Below are 23,505 nucleotides of genomic sequence, written 5' to 3' on the forward strand. Positions count from 1 at the left end.
CCTGTCTCTCTGTAGTGTATAAACTCTTATGGTCAGTGGAGTCCTCTCTCTGTAGTGTATAAATGCTCATGGTCAGTGGAGTCCTCTCTCTCTGTAGTGTATAAACTCTTATGGCCAGTGGAGTCCTCTCTCTCTGTAGTGTATAAACGCTCATGGTCATTGGAGTCCTGTCTCTCTGTAGTGTATAAACGCTTATGGTCAGTGGAGTCCTCTCTGTAGTGTATAAACGCTCATGGTCATTGGAGTCCTCTCTCTCTGTAGTGTATAAACGCTCATGGTCATTGGAGTCCTCTCTCTCTGTAGTGTATAAACTCTTATGGTCATTGGAGTCCTCTATGTAGTGTATAAACTCTTATGGCCAGTGGAGTCCTCTCTCTCTGTAGTGTATAAACGCTCATGGTCATTGGAGTCCTCTCTCTCTGTAGTGTATAAACGCTTATGGTCATTGGAGTCCTCTCTCTCTGTAGTGTATAAATGCTCATGGTCAGTGGAGTCCTCTCTCTCTGTAGTATATAAACTCTTATGCTCATTGGAGTCCTCTATGTAGTGTATAAACTTTTATGGCCAGTGGAGTCCTCTCTCTCAGTAGTGTATAAACGCTCATGGTCATTGGAGTCCTCTCTTTCTGTAGTGTATAAACGCTTATGGTCATTGGAGTCCTCTCTCTCTGTAGTGTATAAACGCTTATGGTCATTGGAGTCCTCTCTCTCTGTAGTGTATAAATGCTCATGGTCAGTGGAGTCTTCTCTCTCTGTAATGTATAAACGCTTATGGTCAGTGGAGTCCTCTCCCTCTGTAGTGTATAAATGCTTATGGTCAGTGGAGTCCTCTCTCTCTGTAGTGTATAAACACTTATGGTCAGTGGAGTCATCTCACTCTGTAGTGTATGAACGCTTATGGTCAGTGGAGTCTTCTCTGTAGTGTATAAACGCTTATGGTCAGTGGAGTCCTCTATGAAGTGTATAAGCTCTTATGGTCGGTGGAGTCCTGTCTCTCTGTAGTGTATAAACGCTTATGGTCAGTGGAGCTCTCTCTGTAGTGTATAAACGTTTATGGTCAGTGGAGTCCTCCATGTAGTGTATAAAGGCTTATGGTCATTGGAGTCCTCTCTGTAGTGTATAAACGCTTATGATCAGTGGAGTCCTCTCTCTCTGTAGTGTATAAACGCTTATGGTCATTGGAGTCTTCTCTCTCTGTAATGTTTAAAAGCTTATGGTCAGTGGAGTCCTCTCACTCTGTAGTGTATAAACGTTTATGGTCAGTGTAGTCCTCTATGCAGTGTATAAACTCTTATGGTCAGTGGAGTCCTTTATGTAGTGTATAAACTCTTATGGTCATTGGAGTCCTTTATGTAGTGTATAAACGCTTATGGTCATTGGAGTCCTTTATGTAGTATATAAACTCTTATGGTCATTGGAGTCCTCTCTCTCTGTAGTGCATAAATGCTCATGGTCAGTGGAGTCCTTTCTCTCTGTAGTGTATAAACGCTTATGGTCATTGGAGTCCTCTCTCTCTGTAGTGTATAAACGCTTATGGTCATTGGAGTCCTCTTTCTCTGTAGTGTATAAACGCTTATGGTCATTGGAGTCTTCTCTCTCTGTAATGTATAAACGCTTATGGTCAGTGGAGTCCTCTCACTCTGTAGTGTATAAACGTTTATGGTCAGTGTAGTCCTCTATGTAGTGTATAAACTCTTATGGTCAGTGGAGTCCTTTATGTAGTGTATAAACTCTTATGGTCATTGGAGTCCTTTATGTAGTGTATAAACGCTTATGGTCATTGGAGTCCTTTATTTAGTATATAAACTCTTATGGCCAGTGGAGTCCTCTCTCTCTGTAGTGTATAAACGCTCATGGTCATTGGAGTCCTCTCTCTCTGTAGTGTATAAACGCTTATGGTCATTGGAGTCCTCTCTCTCTGTAGTGTATAAATGCTCATGGTCAGTGGAGTCTTCTCTCTCTGTAATGTATAAACGCTTATGGTCAGTGGAGTCCTCTCCCTCTGTAGTGTATAAACGCTTATGGTCAGTGGAGTCCTCTCTCTCTGTAGTGTATAAACGCTTATGGTCAGTGGAGTCCTCTCACTCTGTAGTGTATAAACGCCTATGGTCAGTGGAGTCCTCTCACTCTGTAGTGTATAAACGCTTATGGTCAGTGGAGTCTTCTCTGTAGTGTATAAACGCTTATGATCAGTGGAGTCCTCTATGAAGTGTATAAGCTCTTATAGTCGGTGGAGTCCTCTCTCTCTGTAGTGTATAAACGCTTATGGTCAGTGGAGCTCTCTCTGTAGTGTATAAACGCTTATGGTCAGTGGAGTCCTCTCTCTCTGTAGTGTATAAACACTTATGATTAGTGGAGTCCTCTCTCTCTGTAGTGTATAAACGCTTATGGTCAGTGGAGCTCTCTCTGTAGTGTATAAACACTTATGGTCAGTGGAGTCCTCTCTCTCTGTAGTGTATAAACACTTATGGTCAGTGGAGTCCTCTCTCTCTGTAGTGTATAAACACTTATGGTCATTGGAGTCCTCTATGAAGTGTATAAGCTCTTATGGTCGGTGAAGTCCTCTATGTAGTGTATAAACGCTTATGGTCAGTGGACTTCTCTCTTTAGTGTATAAACTCTTATGGTCAGTGGAGTCCTCCATGTAGTGTATAAATGCTTATGGTCAGTGGAGTCATCCATGTAGTGTATAAACTCTTATGGTCAGTGGAGTTCTCTCTGTAGTGTTTAAACTCTTATGGTCAGTGGAGTCCTCTCTCTCTGTAGTGTATAGACTCTTATGGTCAGTGGAGTCCTCCATGTAGTGTATAAACGCTTATGGTCAGTGGAGTCCTCTATGTAGTGTATAAACACTTATGGTCAGTGGAGTCTTTTCCCTCTGTAGTGTATAAGCTCTTATTGTCTGTGGGGTCCTCTCTCTCTATAGTGTATAAACGCTTATCGTCATTGGAGTCCTCTCTCTCTGTAGTGTATAAACGCTTATGGTCATTGGAGTCCTCTCTCTGTAGTGTATAAACGCTTATGGTCATTGGAGTCCTCTCTCTCTGTAGTGTATAAACGCTTATGGTCAGTGGAGTCCTCTCTCTCTGTAGTGTATAAACGCTTATGGTCATTGGAGTCTTCTCTCTCTGTAATGTTTAAAAGCTTATGGTCAGTGGAGTCCTCTCACTCTGTAGTGTATAAACGTTTATGGTCAGTGTAGTCCTCTATGCAGTGTATAAACTCTTATGGTCAGTGGAGTCCTTTATGTAGTGTATAAACTCTTATGGTCATTGGAGTCCTTTATGTAGTGTATAAACGCTTATGGTCATTGGAGTCCTTTATGTAGTATATAAACTCTTATGGTCATTGGAGTCCTCTCTCTCTGTAGTGCATAAATGCTCATGGTCAGTGGAGTCCTTTCTCTCTGTAGTGTATAAACGCTTATGGTCATTGGAGTCCTCTCTCTCTGTAGTGTATAAACGCTTATGGTCATTGGAGTCCTCTTTCTCTGTAGTGTATAAACGCTTATGGTCATTGGAGTCTTCTCTCTCTGTAATGTATAAACGCTTATGGTCAGTGGAGTCCTCTCACTCTGTAGTGTATAAACGTTTATGGTCAGTGTAGTCCTCTATGTAGTGTATAAACTCTTATGGTCAGTGGAGTCCTTTATGTAGTGTATAAACTCTTATGGTCATTGGAGTCCTTTATGTAGTGTATAAACGCTTATGGTCATTGGAGTCCTTTATTTAGTATATAAACTCTTATGGCCAGTGGAGTCCTCTCTCTCTGTAGTGTATAAACGCTCATGGTCATTGGAGTCCTCTCTCTCTGTAGTGTATAAACGCTTATGGTCATTGGAGTCCTCTCTCTCTGTAGTGTATAAATGCTCATGGTCAGTGGAGTCTTCTCTCTCTGTAATGTATAAACGCTTATGGTCAGTGGAGTCCTCTCCCTCTGTAGTGTATAAACGCTTATGGTCAGTGGAGTCCTCTCTCTCTGTAGTGTATAAACGCTTATGGTCAGTGGAGTCCTCTCACTCTGTAGTGTATAAACGCCTATGGTCAGTGGAGTCCTCTCACTCTGTAGTGTATAAACGCTTATGGTCAGTGGAGTCTTCTCTGTAGTGTATAAACGCTTATGATCAGTGGAGTCCTCTATGAAGTGTATAAGCTCTTATAGTCGGTGGAGTCCTCTCTCTCTGTAGTGTATAAACGCTTATGGTCAGTGGAGCTCTCTCTGTAGTGTATAAACGCTTATGGTCAGTGGAGTCCTCTCTCTCTGTAGTGTATAAACACTTATGATTAGTGGAGTCCTCTCTCTCTGTAGTGTATAAACGCTTATGGTCAGTGGAGCTCTCTCTGTAGTGTATAAACACTTATGGTCAGTGGAGTCCTCTCTCTCTGTAGTGTATAAACACTTATGGTCAGTGGAGTCCTCTCTCTCTGTAGTGTATAAACACTTATGGTCATTGGAGTCCTCTATGAAGTGTATAAGCTCTTATGGTCGGTGAAGTCCTCTATGTAGTGTATAAACGCTTATGGTCAGTGGACTTCTCTCTTTAGTGTATAAACTCTTATGGTCAGTGGAGTCCTCCATGTAGTGTATAAATGCTTATGGTCAGTGGAGTCATCCATGTAGTGTATAAACTCTTATGGTCAGTGGAGTTCTCTCTGTAGTGTTTAAACTCTTATGGTCAGTGGAGTCCTCTCTCTCTGTAGTGTATAGACTCTTATGGTCAGTGGAGTCCTCCATGTAGTGTATAAACGCTTATGGTCAGTGGAGTCCTCTATGTAGTGTATAAACACTTATGGTCAGTGGAGTCTTTTCCCTCTGTAGTGTATAAGCTCTTATTGTCTGTGGGGTCCTCTCTCTCTATAGTGTATAAACGCTTATCGTCATTGGAGTCCTCTCTCTCTGTAGTGTATAAACGCTTATGGTCATTGGAGTCCTCTCTCTGTAGTGTATAAACGCTTATGGTCATTGGAGTCCTCTCTCTCTGTAGTGTATAAACGCTTATGGTCAGTGGAGTCCTCTCTCTCTGTAGTGTATAAACGCTTATGGTCATTGGAGTCTTCTCTCTCTGTAATGTATAAACGCTTATGGTCAGGGGAGTCCTCTCCCTCTGTAGTGTATAAACGCTTATGGTCAGTGGAGTCCTCTCTCTCTGTAGTGTATAAACGCTTATGGTCAGTGGAGTCCTCTCACTCTGTAGTGTATAAATGCCTATGGTCAGTGGAGTCCTCTCACTCTGTAGTGTATAAACGCTTATGGTCAGTGGAGTCCTCTCTGTAGTGTATAAACGCTTATGGTCAGTGGAGTCCTCTCTCTCTGTACTGTATAAACACTTATGGACAGTGGAGTCCTCTATGAAGTGTATAAGCTCCTATGGTCGGTGGAGTCCTCTCTATCTGTAGTGTATAAACGCTTATGGTCAGTGGAGCTCTCTCTGTAGTGTATAAACGCTTATGGTCAGTGGAGTCCTCCATGTAGTGTATAAACGCTTATGGTCAGTGGAGCTCTCTCTGTAGTGTATAAACACTTATGGTCAGTGGAGTCCTCTCTCTCTGTAGTGTATAAACACTTATGGACAGTGGAGTCCTCTATGAAGTGTATAAGCTCTTATGGTCGGTGGAGTCCTCTCTATCTGTAGTGTATAAACGCTTATGGTCAGTGGAGCTCTCTCTGTAGTGTATAAACGCTTATGGTCAGTGGAGTCCTCCATGTAGTGTATAAACGCTTATGGTCAGTGGAGCTCTCTCTGTAGTGTATAAACGCTTATGGTCAGTGGAGTCCTCTCTCTCTGTAGTGTATAAACACTTATGGTTAGTGGAGTCCTCTCTCTCTCTGTAGTGTATAAACGCTTATGGTCAGTGGAGCTCTCTCTGTAGTGTATAAACTCTTATGGTCAGTGGAGTCCTCTCTCTCTGTAGTGTATAAACACTTATGGTCAGTGGAGTCCTCTCTCTCTGTAGTGTATAAACACTTATGGTCAGTGGAGTCCTCTCTCTCTGTAGTGTATAAACACTTATGGTCAGTGGAGTCCTCTCTCTCTGTAGTGTATAAACGCTTATGGTCAGTGGAGTCCTCTCTCTCTCTGTAGTGTATAAACACTTATGGTTAGTGGAGTCCTCTCTCTCTCTGTAGTGTATAAACGCTTATGGTCAGTGGAGCTCTCTCTGTAGTGTATAAACTCTTATGGTCAGTGGAGTCCTCTCTCTCTGTAGTGTATAAACGCTTATGGTCAGTGGAGTCCTCTCTCTCTGTAGTGTATAAACACTTATGGTCAGTGGAGTCCTCTCTCTCTGTAGTGTATAAACACTTATGGTCATTGGAGTCCTCTATGAAGTGTATAAGCTCTTATGGTCGGTGAAGTCCTCTATGTAGTGTATAAACGCTTATGGTCAGTGGACTTCTCTCTTTAGTGTATAAACTCTTATGGTCAGTGGAGTCCTCCATGTAGTGTATAAATGCTTATGGTCAGTGGAGTCATCCATGTAGTGTATAAACGCTTATGGTCAGTGGAGTTCTCTCTGTAGTGTATAAACTCTTATGGTCAGTGGAGTCCTCTCTCTCTGTAGTGTATAGACTCTTATGGTCAGTGGAGTCCTCCATGTAGTGTATAAACGCTTATGGTCAGTGGAGTCCTCTATGTAGTGTATAAACACTTATGGTCAGTGGAGTCTTTTCCCTCTGTAGTGTATAAGCTCTTATTGTCTGTGGGGTCCTCTCTCTCTATAGTGTATAAACGCTTATCGTCAGTGGAGTACTCTCTGTAGTGTATAAACTCTTATGGTCATTGGAGTCCTCTCCCTCTGTACTGTATAAATGCTTATGGTCAGTGGAGTCTTCTCCCTCTGTAGTGTATAAGCTCTTATGGTCAGTGGAGTCCTCTCTGTAGTGTATAAGCTCTTAGTGTCTGTAGGGTCCTCTCTCTCTGTAGTGTATAAACACTTATGGTCAGTGGAGTCCTCTCCCTTTTTAGTGTATAAGCTCTTATTGTCTGTGGGGTCTTCTCTCTCTGTAGTGTATAAACACTTATGGTCAGTGGGATCCTTTATCTCTGTAGTGTACAAGTGCAGTGTCTAATGGTCAGCAGAGTACTCTCTCTCTCTCTCTCCTGTTGTGTATCAGCTCTAATTGTCTGTTGGGTCATCTCCCTCTTGTATTGTATACACTCTAATGGTCAGAGGGGATCTATCTCTCTCCTGTAGTATATAAGCTCTAATGGTCAGTAGAGTCCTCTCTCTCTGTACTGTATAAACGCTTATGGTCAGTGGGATCCTTTCCCTCTGTAGTGTATAAGTGCAGTGTCTAATGGTCAGCAGAGTACTCTCTCTCTCTCTCCTGTTGTGTATCAGCTCTAATTGTCTGTGGGTCCTCTCCCTCTTGTATTGTATACGCTCTAATGGTCAGAGGGGATCTCTCTCTCTCTTGTAGTGTATACGCTCTAATGGTCAGTGGAGTCCTCTCTCTCTTCCTCTGTAGTGTATGAACTCTTATGGTCTTCTCTGTTTCTCTCCTATAGTTTATATGCTCTAATAATCAGCAGGGTGTCTCCCTCTGTAGTGTATAAGCTCTAATGGTCAGTGGGGTCTTCTCTTTCTCTCCCATAGAATGTAAGCTCTCATGGTCAGCAGGATCCTCTCTCTCTTCCCTGTTGTGTATAAGCTCTAATGGTCAGTCGGGTCTTCTGTCTCTCTTCTGTAAAGTTTAAGCTCTTATGGTAAGTGGGTTGCTTTCACACTTCTGTAGAGTGTAAGCTCTTATGGATAGAGGGGTCCTCTCCCTCTCCTGCAGCATTTAAGCTCTTATGGTCAGCAGGGTCTTCTCTCTACTGTAGAATGTAAGAACTTATGGTAAGTGGGAAAGCGGGGACTTTTCTTCTTCTCTCTTGGCTGTACACTCTAAGCTATTATGGTCATTGAGGTCCTCCCTCTCCAGTAGTGTGTAAGCTCTTATGGTAAGTGGGGTGCTCTCTCTCTTACCTGTAGAGTGTAAGCTCTTATAGATAGAGGGGTTCTCTCTCTCTCCTGTAGAGTTTAAGCTCTTATAGTCAGCGGGGTCCTCTACCTCTCTTCCCTGTAGAGTGCAAGCTCTTATGGTCAGCAGGGTTCCCTCTCTATCCTGTACAGTAGAGTTTAAGCTCTTATGGTCAGTAGGTTCCTCTCCCTCCACTGTTGAGTGTAAGCTCTTATGGTCAGCAGGGTCCTCTCCCTCTAACCGGTACAGTGTAAGCTCACTAGTGTCCTGTCTATTACCTATAGACTGGATATAAGCTCGTTTGGTCTGTGGGGTCTTCTTCCTCTCCTTTAGAGTATAAGCTCTTATTATCAGTGGGATCTTCTCCCTCTCCTGTAAAGTGTAAGCTCTTATGGTCAGTAGGGTTCTCACTCTCTCTCATGTAGAGTGTAAGCTCTTATGGTAAGTGGGGTGTTTTCTCTCTTACCTGTAGAGTGTAAGCTCTTATTGTCAGCAGGGTTCTCCCTCTCCTGTATAGTAGCGTGTAAGCTCTTAAGGTCAGCAGCATCCTCTTTCTCTTACCTATAGAGTGTAAGCTCTTATGGTCAGCTGGGTCCTCTCTCTTACCTGTAGAATGTAAGCTTTTATGGTCAGTAGCATCCTCTTTCTCTTACCTATAGAGTGTAACCGCATATGGTCAGTGGAGTCATCTCCCTCACTTGTAGAGTATAAGCTCTTATGGTCAGTGGAGTCCTCTCCCTCTCCTGTGGAGAGTAAGCTCTTATGGTAAGTGGAGTCCTCTCCCTCTCCTGTTAAGTGTAAGCTCTTATGGTAAGTAGAGTCCTCTCTTTCTTACCTGTAGAATGTAAGATTTTATGGTCAGTGGGTTCCATTACCTGCAGAGTGTAGCTAATATGTTCAGTGAGGTTATGGCTCTCTCCTACAGAGTGAAAGCTTTTATGGTAAGTGGGTGTCACGTGTTCTCCTATTCCCCACATGTATTTTCTGAGCAATCACACTAAGCTGTCCAGTATTGAAAATTGCACAAATTTATTTGGTGCAAATCAAATTTTGGGGGAAAATTCTGCAGTCAGTGAATATGAGTTACAAAAGATCCGCTCATTTCTAATTGTGGTCAAGAAAATTAATTTATGTAATAGTATTTAAATTGTTAATTTGAAGGAACAAAATAAAAAATGTAAATTTCTGTAGTAATGGAGCACCAACATGTTTTGCACAAATCAAAATTACAAGATTGAACAACATATGTACACTGTATAGAATAGGTAGAGTAAGTGGCAGCTGTAGACAGTTAATTGGGATGGGCTGGCTGTGGCTTTAAGGAAAGCCCAAGGTTGAAGAATGGGGAAGGGCATTCTGTGGAGTGTGTGATCAAAGCTGTTGAATTAAGGGGAACCTGTCACCAGATTTGGTGACTATAAGCTGCAGCCACCACCAGTGGGCTCTTATATACAGCATTATAACATGCTGTATATAAGAGCCCAGGCCGCGGTGTGGAATGAAAAAATAATTTTATAATACTCACCTAAGGGGCAGTTTGGTGCACACTGGTCAGATGGGTGTCTCTGTTCTCCGGTACTGGCGCCTCCTCTTTTGGCCATCTTTATCCTCCTTCTGAAGCCTGGATGTATGATACGTCCTACATCATGCACATTAGCCGGCATTGAGGTCTCGCGCAGGCGCACTACAATACTTTGATCTGTCCTGCTCAGGACCTCAATGCCGGCAAGTGTGTATGATTTAGGACGCATCATGCACCCAGCCTTCAGGAGAAAGATAAAGATGGCCAAAAGAGGAGGCACCAGTACCGGAGAATAGAGACACCCATCCGACCAGTCTGCACTGCACTGCCACTTAGGTGAGTATTATAAAATATTTTTTACGTTCTACACAGCGGCCTGGGCACTTATATACAGCATGTTAGACTGTTGTATATAATAGCCCACTGGAACGTATAGTCGCCTAATCTGGTGACAGGTTCCCTTTAAGAAGGACTCTGAATTGGATACTTAGAATATGAAGCCTGACTAACTCATGACTTACAGATCTTTATTATAATAAATAGAAGCCCAGTAATAAGCATCTAAGATATGGAACAATTATTAAATGTTCATGTCTAATCTATTATATTATTATATTCCAATTTCTGTTAGGAAAAAGTTTACCTTTGAAATTATTCAAAATTTGAAGACTTTTTTATGCTTTTTTGACAACTTCTGAGCATAATTACTAAATCTTAGAAGTTAAGAACTTGATAAATGCTTGTATTATTTTGTATGTGTTGTACTGCCACAATAGCTACTGTATGTTATTATCCTCTTGTACGACAAGAAAGCCCTATACCTGTGTATCACCATGAAACATTAATATTAATGATCATTTTCCTGATTTTAGGGCCATAAAGGTGTGAAGGGAGAAGCTGGTGAACCTGGAAAACAAGGTCATAAGGTAATAACTAATTCAGAGGCATTCCAGGCTCTGTGTCCACATAATTTTATGTTTTCAAGCCTAGCATGTGATAGAAAAAACAAATATTTTATTTGGACAGATAAAACACATGGACTATCAGATCGGAAATATGCATTTTATACAATTTTACACTCATTTATTTTATTCATAAGATCTAGATTTATGCAGGTGTTTAACTGCATCCCATATCATCCTGCTATACGTTGATAAATTGAGCCTCGTAGTGCATGAGCATATATGCGCTTTCAGTGGAGTTTCTATACATTTATTACCTTTGAATATAATAACCTCAGCTCCATTGATGCATTATAATGAGGAAGCTGGTAGACGTGTGATTAAGTGCAAAGTACCAATCTGACTAGATAGTCTTCTGATAGCCTGGATGTGATTATCTCATATACAATCCAGTGAATGCTATGCTCCAGTTCTTAGGCAATGCAGCCTAATTTTCCAATTGTTCAGTAGATATGTTTATATTGTAGAGGATGCAAATAATAAAGCTACTTTCACTCCTTTAATTTTGTATATTCTTTCATTTTAGGGTGAAGAAGGTGAACAAGGAGAGCTTGGTGAAATTGGTGCCCAAGGACCTCCAGTAAAGCTCTTTTATTTTCATACTTTTATATGAATTATAATATTTTTCAATTTAAACTATATATATACTGCCTCAAAATATTGTGATGTATAGATGCCAAACGGTTATAGCTAACTTTGGCATTAAGCACCCTTTAAACCCTTGTTGGCTTTCATCTGAATGATGGTTCAGCCAATAATTCATCTGTCAGCTGTATCCCCGGTTCTTCTGTGACGCCCTGGACTAGTCAGGTCGTCCCAGGTAGTCCCATACGCACACACACCCCCTCCCCTTAGAAAGGTGACAGCAGCCAAACTACAAACCTTTGTCACCACCCTCCGGGTTTGATGTCCACACCAGGGGGGTGGAGCCAGGAGGTTGGCTCCACCCACCGAAAAGTTCACAGGCCTGGAGGCGGGAAAACAGTATAGAGAGTTTGGTCTTGACAGTGACTGAGTGAGGAGAGTCAAATTCAAGGGCAGACCTGTGCTCAGGCCTGCCAAAGACTACGCCTGGTGTCTGGGTTGGAGCCCAGGCACCTTTGGCAAAGAGGCAGACGGTGGTGGCCACCTACAGGAGCTGGGATTACAGCCGGTGGAACCGTAGGGACCGGGGTTGGGCGGTGGCCCACCGGTACCGAATCGGGGAACTGATTGGAAACCGGAGCACCAGGAGGGGTACTCAGACCCAGTGCGAGGCCCAGAAACAACTAGGCTAAGTCAAATCAACTGATTGAGGACTGGACTTTAGGACCTTTTCCACACAAGACCCGACTGAAGACAACAGCCCAACCATTAGGGTAAAGCCACCGCCAAGGCATAGAGACCCAAGAGGCCAGCGTCTGCGGGCAAACAGGGCTCTCCCGACACACTGCAAGCCAGGGAGCGGACTACCGTTGCTTAGGCATAGGAGTCATAACGTCTACACTAAAGAGGTGCAGGAGAAAGGCGGAAACCACCAACCTGTTAAGGGGAAGCTGCAGCCGGCTGCGGGCACCGTTCATCATTCCATTTGGTTTACCAGAGACTCCAGCGTGTTTTATGATAGTGAGTACACCAGTGCCTTCGGGCCGCGCACCGCGCCGCACCGCATTAGCACCCAGCACGCATCCATCCCCTCGCCTCAGCACCTCCCTCGGGCCCCCGGGACCATCACCCCCCTACCCACGGAGGGGGTCAACACCAAGCTGTGCAACACCGTCCCCAGGAGCCTAGTCAATGGCAGCGGTGGTGTCCATCCATCACCACAACCCGTGGGTGGCGTCATGAACTTAAATCTACTACAAACCACCGCGGCTCCGGTCGTGGATCTCCCCACCGAAATCCCTATGTGTAGTGCCAACCCCCCCCTTTTCAGAGCGACGTGACCCCTGGGTCTGTGGAAGAGCTCGAGCCACCCACCGACGAGCACGGATCCGAGCGGCTCGGCAGCCGGCCGAGCCCCGGGGCGGTACACATCCATACACAGAAGTGCTCACACCGCTGAGCTCCTGTTTCTCTATTAGAGAGCTGCTGCCAGACGTCTTTGAGGCTGGCTTATTTCAGAGAGAATAAATGGACCACCAGTCAGAAATTGGACATGTTGGATCTCTAACTTCCCATGCAATCATTTATCCAGAGCCCCCATACACATTGGACTGTTATCAAAGACCCACGTTTGGTTTAATTCAGATAATGTTAATCTAATTTGTATGAAGGGTCTTTATAATAGTGTTGTTAATGTTGCAAAACTCCTGATTAGCCTCTGATGGTCCTTATCCTGAGACCTACATAATCCTACTCTCCTACAAAGGATGAGAAGTGTAGTTGCTTAGACCCACCTAAATGTTTCCTCTATGAATCATAAAGCCAAGACTTTAATATTCAAAATTGAGACTTTTAAAAATAAATCTGTCAACAGGTTTTTGCTACTTATTCTGATAGCAGCATAATATAGATCAAAAGACCCTAATTTCAGAGATGTGTCACCTAATAGGCTGTGAATCAGCATTTTATCAGCAGGAGGTTAACAATGCTGGACTACATGTCACAGGCAGAGCAGTCCAGCTACTATGTGTAACTCTACCCCCATCACTGATTAGCAGCTTTCTCACAATGTAGAATGTATGCAGAAAGATGCTAGTCAGGGATGTGGGCGGACAAAACAAGCAAGGGTGGACATATCATAGGCTCCATGTATGCAGTCGCACAGGGCCCAAGGGATAAAGGAGCTTATTTCCACCTCCAAATCAGTTGGTATTTTGCTTTCTGATGAGCTATTGGACTGCAAAGAATCCATATGCTGTTCTTGTACAGGGGCCCTTTTCTGTCTGTGTCCACCAGTGAAAACAGGTATTGTATGAAAACGACACGAAGCAGAACAGTAATTGATACATCCCTGGAATCTGGTTTTCTTGCCCTATGTCATGCTGCTCTCAGATTATGTAGCAAAAAAACTGCACAGATTCCCTTTAAGTCCCACCACTTTTGGACAAAGTTAGAATAGGTCCCACTAAAATTGTGATTGGAGGCAGATATGTGGAATGAACCAGCACCAAGATTTTTTGTATTCACTTGATTTATAGTGAAGATTTTAAGCTCTTGGAGTTTAATTTAAAATGTGATAAATATTTGACTATTATTCTAAGGCGGGCTTTGCACGCTGCGACATCGCAAGCCGATGCTGCGATGTCGCACGCGATAGTCCCCGCCCCTGTCGTAGGTACGATATCTTGTGATAGCTGGCGTAGCGAAAATTATCGCTACGCCAGATTCACATGCACTCACCTGCCCTGCGACCGTCGTTCTGACCGGCGACCCGCCTCCTTCCTAAGGGGGCGGGTCGTGCAGCGTCATAGCGACGTCACACGGCAGGCGGCCAATAGCGGCGGAGGGGCGAAGATTAGCAGGATGTAAACATCCCGCCCACCTCCTTCCTTCCGTAGAGCCGCCGGCGGCAGGTAAGGTGAAGTTCCTCGCTCCTGCGGTGTAACACACAGCGATGTGTGCTGCCGCAGGAACGAGGAACAGCATCGTACCTGTCGCGGCAGCATAATTATGGAAAAGTCGGAGCCTGCAACGATGATACGATAAGGATACTTTTGCGCTCGTTAATCGTATCATCTAGAATTTACACACAACAATGTCGAAAGTGACGCCGGAAGTGCGTCACTTTCGATTTGACCCCACCGACATCGCACGTGTGATGTTGCAACGTGCAAAGCCGCCCTAAGTATCCAAACTAGGAAAGGTTGGAGAAGAGTGCGATTGCATCTCGGAATATAGCCTAACTTTAATGGGTTTAATGTAAATACAGCACAGACTTGCCCTGTTTAAGGTCGGGGTCACACTTGGATCACAAGCCTCTTGCTATTTGCTTTGCAAGCAGTATTAAAATTTAAAAGGGACAACATTTAAAGGGGATATAATGCAATTTCATACCTAAACAGTTACTATTGCCTTTGTATCTGTCAGATTGTAATATTCTGTAAAATATGGAATTTACTTGATTCATAGGAAACTTTACTTTCAACACTTTATCGATTTGCTATATAAGCAATTTATATTCATTCAATTAAACTAATATACTATTGCATTTTGTACTTTTATAAAAGAAATGTATTACAGTACAGTCTTTAAACAAATAAGGAAAAGATTGTTTCATATGTATGTTTCTGTTTCTTTTAGGGACCACAAGGTTTAAGAGGAATTACTGGCATAATGGGAGCCAAAGGTGGTAAGGTAAGTTTTGTTAGAATTGATGTGCAGAATGAAGTCATATCCGTTTTGAGGCATTCAGCTGTGCCCCGAGGAGATATTCAGCATTTATAATATCAATAGAATATATGCTTCACATTAAAGAGTAAAGGCTGCTTTACATGCGGCGACATCGCCCCCGTCGTTTGTGCGTCACGGGCAAATCGCTGCCCGTGGCAAACAATATCGCCGGTACACGTCACACATACTTACCTTCCTAGCGACGTCGCTGTGGGTGGCGAACAACCTCTTTTTTAAGGGGGAGGATCATGCGCCGTCACACAGCTGCCCGCCAATAGAAGCGGAGGGGCAGAAACAAGCCACATTAACGACACGCCCACCTCGTTACCGGAGGACGCAGGAACACTGTTGTTCATCGTTCCCGTGGTGTCACACGTAGCGATGTGTGCTGCCTCAGCAATGACAAACAACAAACAACCTGCACCCAGCACCAGCAACGATATTTGGGAAAGGAACGACGTGTCAACGATCAACGATTAGGTGAGTATTTTTGATCGTTAGCGGTCGCTCGTAGGTGTCACACGCAATGACGTCGCTAATGTGACCCCAGCGATATCTCGTTAGCGATGTCGCTGCGTGTAAAGTGGCCTTTAGGTTGTGTTCATAGGTTGCATTTTTGCATCATTTTTTATTTTTTTTATGCAATATAAAAGCTGCATTTTATAGGAGCAGCAAAAGCAATGAGGTTTCAGAAATCTCATGCACACATTTGTTTTTTTTGTGATTGAATTGGAAAACGGCATTATTTTTTTTTACATCTGCAACGTGTCAATTCTTTCTACATTTTGGCAGTATATCTGCAATTTTTTTTTCACATTTAGAAAAATTCAATATAAGGGCCACGTTCCCACGATCAATGTCTTCAGCATTTTGGAAGCATCGTGTTTTCGCTGCCTCCAAAAGGCTGTGTTGTGCAGTATATACATTTTAATATATATTATTTATACAAATCTCCTGCCCACTGTGCTTCTTTTCTCTACATTGTAAACTGACCTGCAGGGCAACTTTCCGAGCCGCAGTATGTCATTTTATGCTTGCCGAGACTCGAGTGTTCTCAGCGGGGAGAACACAGTGAAAGTCCGCAGCGTCAAGACTCCTGATTGTGGGCATGGACCTCTGTACTCTCCCGCGGAGAACACTCGCGTCTAGAATGAAGGGTCACCTGGATCGGGGGAACATACCCTTAAACATGTACTGTATGCAAATCACTCATGTAATCTGCACCTATAAACACTGCAAAAAATGCGTCAAAAACACAATGAAAAATGCTGAAAAATAAGCACAGGCCAAGACAACAGAATTTTCTGCAAAAAAATAACATAGCAAAAACACTGTGTATGAACATTGCCTAACCATAATTTTACTTTTAAATTCATAAACCAACAGTACACATGAAAATAAGCTATTTTGTAATATATATTATCAGAGAAATCTGCTTCTTTCTCCTCCTGGATTGATCTTTCACTCTCAATTCAATGGTAAAATCTGCCTTCTGAGATGACGGTGCAAATATGGAGAGGGGAGATGGGAGGAAGAGGAGAGAGGGGCTAGAGGCAGACAGACATTCTGCTGCAAGTTCTTGTGAAACGACAGTTTTAGGCAATGTGCTCACACAGTAATTGGTTACAGAAATTTCTGCACCAAATCTGCATATGCTGGCAGAAAAAAAGCGTGTTTTTGCAGTGCATTTTTGTGCATTTTTGCCTTGTTTTCTGTGTGTTTTTTGCATTCTTTTTTATGGGGTGGAAAAATGCTGGTAAAAATGCTAAAAGAATTGACATGCTGCTTTTTTGCACCAAATCTGCAAGGGGAACATAAGCAACATGCGCACAAAACGTCAGAATTCTTGTGGACGTTTCTGGCATAAGGATAGGCGTGTAGTTTTGTGACAAATCTGCACAGAAAAATGCATAAAAAAGTCTAAAAACCAGTGTGTGCATGTAGCATAAGGCTACGTGCTCATGATCCAGACATGCTGTGTCCTGGACGCAATGTGTCCTCTCCTGCAAGATAGCAAATGGTCTGTGAAGGAGCCCGCAGGGACCCGTGCCCACAATCAGGGCTCGGGCTGCTGCAGACTTTCTCTCTGTTCTCCCTGTGGAGAACACTTGCGGCATAAATTGACATGCTGTGGCTTGGGAAGCCACTCCGTGAGTCAGTTTACACTGTGGGAAAAAACAGGCATGGGGGCAGGAGATTTCTAGAAGTCCCATTCACTTTGCTTGTACTACACAATGCAGCGTTTTGGACAAAACTTAAACACTCTGTCCAAAACGCTGTGAACCCTGATCGTGGGCACACAGCCTAATAGTTCTCTATAGAACTCTATGAGCACCCAGTGCCATCTACTATCTCAAAAATGGGAAAGTCTGTATTCACTGAATATAGATTTCATCCATGAATTGAAAATTTTGATGATCAGTTCAGAAGGAGAAAGAAGCAGATTTCTGTGATAAGATATATTACAAAGATATATATATATATATATATATATATATATATATATATATATATATATATATATATATATATATATATATGAATATATATATAATATATATATATATATATATATATATATAATAAACTTTGTAATATATATATATATATATATATACATACATATAATATTGAGTTAGAAAAAAAATAAAACAAAATGACACTGAGGTTTTTAAGTGCTGTAGTTTGGTGTCAGTTTCCATTAGACCACACTGTCTAGTAAACTGGAATATTTCAGAATCAGTACCAATGGTTAATTATTGAAAAGATCAATGTCTTGCCCTAATGGAAAAAACATTTACCAAAGAAACTTCAGCAAAGCCTTTTTTTAAACTGTCTGGATAAGATCTGAGATTTTATCAAAATATTTGGCCTTAGATAATTCATTTGGTTGTGATGCGTTTCCTATATTTTTTCTATGATAACCCCAAAGTGTTCCTTAAAGGGAACCTTTCACATGGAAAAATGCTATTATCCTGCAGACATGGAGTTAATCTGCAGTTTAATAGCGTTCCAAACTTGCCCGGTGCCTTCACATTAAAACCTGCTGCTGAAAGGAAATGAACTTTAATCCTTCCGGCAGCGTCTGGGTTTCAGTCACGGGGGTGGCGGTGTCGCCACGAGTTCAGTCACCACTCTGTGTATCAAGAGCAGTTACTGTAACCACTCCCCCCCCGCACTCACTGACTGACAGCAGCTCTGCATTAGAGGAAGCTATAAGTCAGTCTGAAGGTGTGAATATAGCTGTCGCTCTTCATATCAGAAGGTCACTGAACCCGTGCCGGCGCCACCCCCATGACTGAAAAACGAACACTGCAAGGAGGATTAAAGTTCATTTCCTTCTGGCAGAGGAGTTTAATATGCAGGCACCAGGCAGATTCACAATGCTATTAACCTACAGATTAACCCCATAACTGCCGGTTAATAGCATTTTACCACGTGCCAGGCACTACTACTACTTCTCAGTATAAGTCATCATTATCAGATCGTTGGGGTCTAACAATCAGCAATATAAACAGTATTCGGAGTAAACACCAATGTTCTATCACACTGTTCAGTGGCCGCCCTGGGGTGAGGCCGATCAGCTCCAATTCATTCCAAGTGATGTATTAAAACATTGCAACAGTTTAGGACTGAATTTAGATTCTATTAGGAGAGGACACTAAACATTCTTGATGTTTTACTTTTCTCAGATGGGTCTTGATTGTGCTTATTTCATTCTTTCTCGTTTTTCAAATGTACTCATAAGAATAGACAGAATCTAGATGGCAAAAAGCATTAAAAACACGTGTGGCAAACAAATGTGCCATATTGAATCATTTTGTAGCCTCGTATGTAATTCTGTTTCAACCAATATATCCTATTGAAGAATTTTAATCTCAGCATGTTAAACCGTCTCTATCTAAAATGTGGCAGGTGACAAGTGACAAGGGCGCTGAAGACCAGAATACCACTCATCATTCTTTGCAGAAGCATTATGAATTGCAGTGAAATGATAACCACAATGTTCTTCACATACAAATGGATTTTTAGCATAGTTCTTGCAGCACATGTCTAAATGATGTGCTGTATTGCATTATATACTGATAATGTTTTTTCCTTTCTAGGGTGCTCGTGGAACAGATGGAGAGCCTGGTCCTCGAGGAGTTGCTGGTGCCACTGTGAGTTTCAGTACTATCAGATAAATCATTTTATTGGACGTGAATTTGTTTCATATTGTAAATACCTTTGTGTATAAGCCATATTGCTGTCTGTAGACGTTTTGCCGTACTTGTTTTACATTCTAAGAACTCTATCCTAGATATAGAACATCAATATATTTAATAAAAAAAAAAGGTCAGCGTAACATTCAACTATTGGAAAGCAGCATTCCAGCATTTTTGCCTATAGAGCTCTGCACACTACTCAGTAATGAGATATTGGACTGTTTTCTATAAAGAGAGCTTCCTTAGTGATGCAATTGTTGTCACTTGGCTGATGATTTATCATATCAGCTCTTCTGTGCTCTCTTCTCTTGTGTCCGCAGGCCTTTTTTCAGTGTCTGCTAGTTCACTCTCTACTTGTTTTCCACTTTCCTCCGTGTCTATCATAGCACACTAGCCATATTCTCCCAATATTCTCCCATTTTATCCTCCTACTAGGCTGGTTTGCAATAGCTGTCTCTCTCCCCATGTGTTTTCCACTTGTAACCTTCTTTTATAGCATCAGTGGTGCATGGAGGAAACTAAGGGAAAAAAGATTGGAGAACATACCTCTGGCAAGCACAGGCAGCACAGAGCATGTCAACTGTTCTTAAGAAAACGGCAAAAAGTGATGCAGCGGGGGGGGGCATAAAAACTGCAAGTAGACACAAAAAGTGTCAGAACAGCACAAGTAACATGTGCTATATGGGACTATGCATTTTTTAATTTAAATTTCCAACCGAATGACAGGTACCCTATATAAAAATGCACTTGCATATTTCTGTTTTGTAATGGGGGAGACAAGAAAGGCGCAATAGGGTTTTACCCGGTTTACAGAGGGAAAGAGGATAAAAACAGTGCACTCACCTGGCCGGGTTGTGCCAGTCACAACCCCTTTGTTAGCATGGATGAGCGCTTGGGTGGTTCTGCAGCGGCCCCGTTATAGAGCAGATTTTGAATATGAAGGACTGGAGAAAACGGGTTTATTGCCGCGCTAAAAACCACGAGCATGTATAAGTCAAATTATTCTCTTTATTTAGATCATTCCTACGCGTTTCCGAGGCTCATCTGCCTCCTTCCTCAGGGAAAAAGAATCTCTTTTTCCCTGAGGAAGGAGGCAGATGAGCCTCGGAAACGCGTAGGAATGATCTAAATAAAGAGAATAATTTGACTTATACATGCTCGTGGTTTTTAGCGCGGCAATAAACCCGTTTTCTCCAGTCCTTCATATTCAAAATATTTCTGTTTTAGCGGTTTCACAATTTCTAGATTGTCTACTTTGTTGATTTCTTCTTCTCCTCATATTTGGTTCCACACAACTTTGCAAATGGGCAGGGTCTCATCACACTGCACTTCCTGTTCTGTTTATACTATCTACAATAAGAAATGATCGATCAGTGAAATAAAGATACAGTGTATGCTATGTGACACAGTTTCAGCCTGTCTCCTGCTTGTGATTGATTTCTCCTCATCAGCTCTTACAAGCAGGAGACAGTAATGATTGAAGGACATATGACAGAAATCTATTGGAGATACTGCACACAAATCACACTAGAAGAGAGATATGGGAGGATAATAACTGTGGTTACTTATTAAATATAGACTCACTGCTTTCTTATATAAAGCAGAAATGATATCTTCAGGTGCATGGGAGAACATTCAGAGAAAAAGCAAGGTTGAGCTGGGTAGGGGGACAGGGAATTTGAAAGCTTAAAGCTCCATCTAGCTGGCACACATCAGAAACACACTAAAAGGTATGAGCTAGCAGAACAGACTTTGTTATTTCATTCTGTCAAGGTCAGAAAAATATATTTAACTCACAGTAAATGTATGCATTTATGAACCTAGAGGTTGACATAACACAATGGCATATTTTAATGGATGTGATAAAGCTCACAAGGTTTCTTCTTAACATATCTATCTTTAGTTGACAGATGTCACTTTCCTTTCACATTGACTATATATATATATATATATATATATATATATATATATATATATATATATATCTATATACACACACTGTATGGATTAACTGGTGTCTAAGATGTTTTCATTGCTTATGCTGACTCAAAGGACTCACTTTTTTTCTATGAAGCTATTTGCATTTTTTTTATTTCACTTATTTGCATTTCTAAATCTTGTACACATACCTTTGCATAACACCTAAAAACTGTGGACATCCAAAAATATTCTATTAAAAAGTTGACTACATTGATATAATCTTATTTTTTTTGTGCTGACCTTGTGAGATTTTTTATATACCTCTAAATATGTGCTCCTTTAGTTTTATAGGGGTTGAGCTTCCATTCCGGAGAGCATTCGCTACTAGTGATGAGCGAGTACTAAAAAGCTCGGGTGCTCGAAGCTCGGGCCGAGCCTCCCAAGATACTCGTGTACTCGGCCCGAGCAACGAGCCCAATGTTATCCTATGGGAGACCCGAGTATTTTTGTGAAATGACCTCCCGGCAGCATGGAGAAACCCTAAAAATGTCACAAAAGTCTCAGAAGAGTGCTCAAATGACATGGCAACAGCATGGGGAAGACCCCTTGAAGCATTTATCACTCAAAAGTCACAGCTGTGAACAATTTTGTCCGCGTTTTACGCCATTTTTACGGACTCACCAGAAAACCTTCCAAAATGACCCCAAAATGATTTTTCATGGCGGAAATGTTAAGGGCACATACCCAATAGTGAGATAGATCTGGTGTATGTTACTTTTTGAGATCAATACATGAAAGATTTTACGTGAAAACATTGTGTGGCACTCCGATGTCCCTGAGAAGAGACGTACATGAAGGCCTCTTGAGTCTAATGTGCCCATTTTGAGGAAGTGAGTCTTTGTAGTATTTTCCTTTGCCAGGGCAGTCCTAAATTGTGAGGTTCACCAATGCCCCTGCATACAGACGTGCATGAGGGCCTCAAAACATTAAGTGTCCATTGTCAGGAAGTGGGTGTATTATAGTATAGCCCTTAGGCAGGGCAGCCAAAAATTGGGAGGCTCCACATTGTCCCTGGGTAGAGACGTGCATGATGGCCTTTAAACCTGAAGTGCCCATTGTAAGGAAGTGGGTCTATTTCAGTATAGCCCTTTGCCAGGGCAGCCAAAAATTGGGAGGCTCCACATTGTCCCTGGGTAGAGACGTGCATGAGGGCCTCAAAACATTAAGTGTCCATTTTAAGGAAGTGGGTGTATTTCAGTATAGCCCTTAGGCAGGGCAGCCAAAAATTGGGAGGCTCCACATTGTCCCTGGGTAGAGACGTGCATGAGGGCCTCAAAACATTAAGTGTCCATTTTAAGGAAGTGGGTGTATTTCAGTATAGCCCTTAGGCAGGGCAGCCAAAAATTGGGAGGCTCCACATTGTCCCTGGATAGAGACGTGCATGATGGCCTTTAAACCTGAAGTGCCCATTGTAAGGAAGTGGGTCTATTTCAGTATAGCCCTTTGCCAGGGCAGCCAAAAATTGGGAGGCTCCACATTGTCCCTGGGTAGAGACGTGCATGAGGGCCTCAAAACATTAAGTGTCCATTTTAAGGAAGTGGGTGTATTTCAGTATAGCCCTTAGGCAGGGCAGCCAAAAATTGGGAGGCTACACGTTGTCCCTGGGTAGAGACGTGCATGAGGGCCTCAAAACATTGTTCCCATTGCAAAGGAGCGGGTCTCCTGTCGTTGTAATGTCCATTCTGCAAAGAATGGGCAAAAAAATTTACCACTGGGGGTATACCTGAAACAAAGACCTAACTATTGTAACGGTCATCATGATGGCGCATGAGGAGAAGGAGGAGCAGTCCAGCGATTATCCAAAGTCGAGAAGTGTACCCATGGGTGAGTGGAGGTACATGGCAAACTTTAAATTCCGCTCTCATTTGCTGGTGGTGTGGTGAAGTCTGGCCCAATCCAACCCTTGTTCATCTTTATCAGAGTCAGCCTGTCAGCATTTTCAGTTGACAGGCGGGTGCGTTTATCTGTAATGATTCCACCTGCGGCACTAAAAACACGCTCTGACAAAACGCTAGCAGCAGGGCAGGCCAGGACTTCCAAGGCGTAGAGAGCCAATTCATGCCACGTGTCCAGCTTGGATACCCAATAATTGTAAGGCACAGAGGAATGTCGGAGTACAGTTGTTCGATCTGCAAGGTACTCCTTCAGCATCTGGGCAAACTTAGGATTTCTTGTGGCACTACCCCGCACCTCAGGGGCTGTGGTACGTGAGGGGCTGAGAAAACTGTCCCACATCTTAAAGACTGTTCCCCTACCTCTGGCGGATTGGACTTGTGCCTCTCTCGGCTGTACGCCTCGGTTGTCCACTGATTCCTGACCTATGCCGCTAGCGTTTTGTGAGGGGAATGCTTTGCCTACTTCCGTGAGTATGGCCTTCCGAAACTGCTGCATTTTGGTTGACCTCTCATCCACGGGAATAAGAGACAAAAAGTTCTCCTTGTAGCGTGGGTCTAACAGTGTTACCAACCAGTAATGATTGTCGGCCAAGATGTTCTTAACGCGAGGGTCACGAGACAGGCAGCTTACCATAAAGTCAGCCATGTGCGCCAGACTCTTAACAG

The 23,505-nt window shown here is 42.7% G+C and overlaps 1 protein-coding gene across 1 annotated transcript in view; it reads left to right on the plus strand.

Annotated features, from left to right (window-relative positions):
- COL9A1 (collagen type IX alpha 1 chain) overlaps nucleotides 1-23,505 on the plus strand; it is a 287,994-nt gene that overhangs the window by 168,245 nt on the left and 96,244 nt on the right. The window contains exons 18-21 of the mRNA XM_075338439.1: nucleotides 10,356-10,409; nucleotides 10,972-11,025; nucleotides 14,670-14,723; nucleotides 18,866-18,919. Coding sequence (XP_075194554.1) covers nucleotides 10,356-10,409; nucleotides 10,972-11,025; nucleotides 14,670-14,723; nucleotides 18,866-18,919 — 216 coding nt within the window. The remainder of the gene's footprint in view (nucleotides 1-10,355; nucleotides 10,410-10,971; nucleotides 11,026-14,669; nucleotides 14,724-18,865; nucleotides 18,920-23,505) is intronic.

Source organism: Anomaloglossus baeobatrachus, chromosome 3 (assembly GCF_048569485.1).
Source record: "Anomaloglossus baeobatrachus isolate aAnoBae1 chromosome 3, aAnoBae1.hap1, whole genome shotgun sequence".
NCBI lineage: Eukaryota > Metazoa > Chordata > Amphibia > Anura > Aromobatidae > Anomaloglossus > Anomaloglossus baeobatrachus.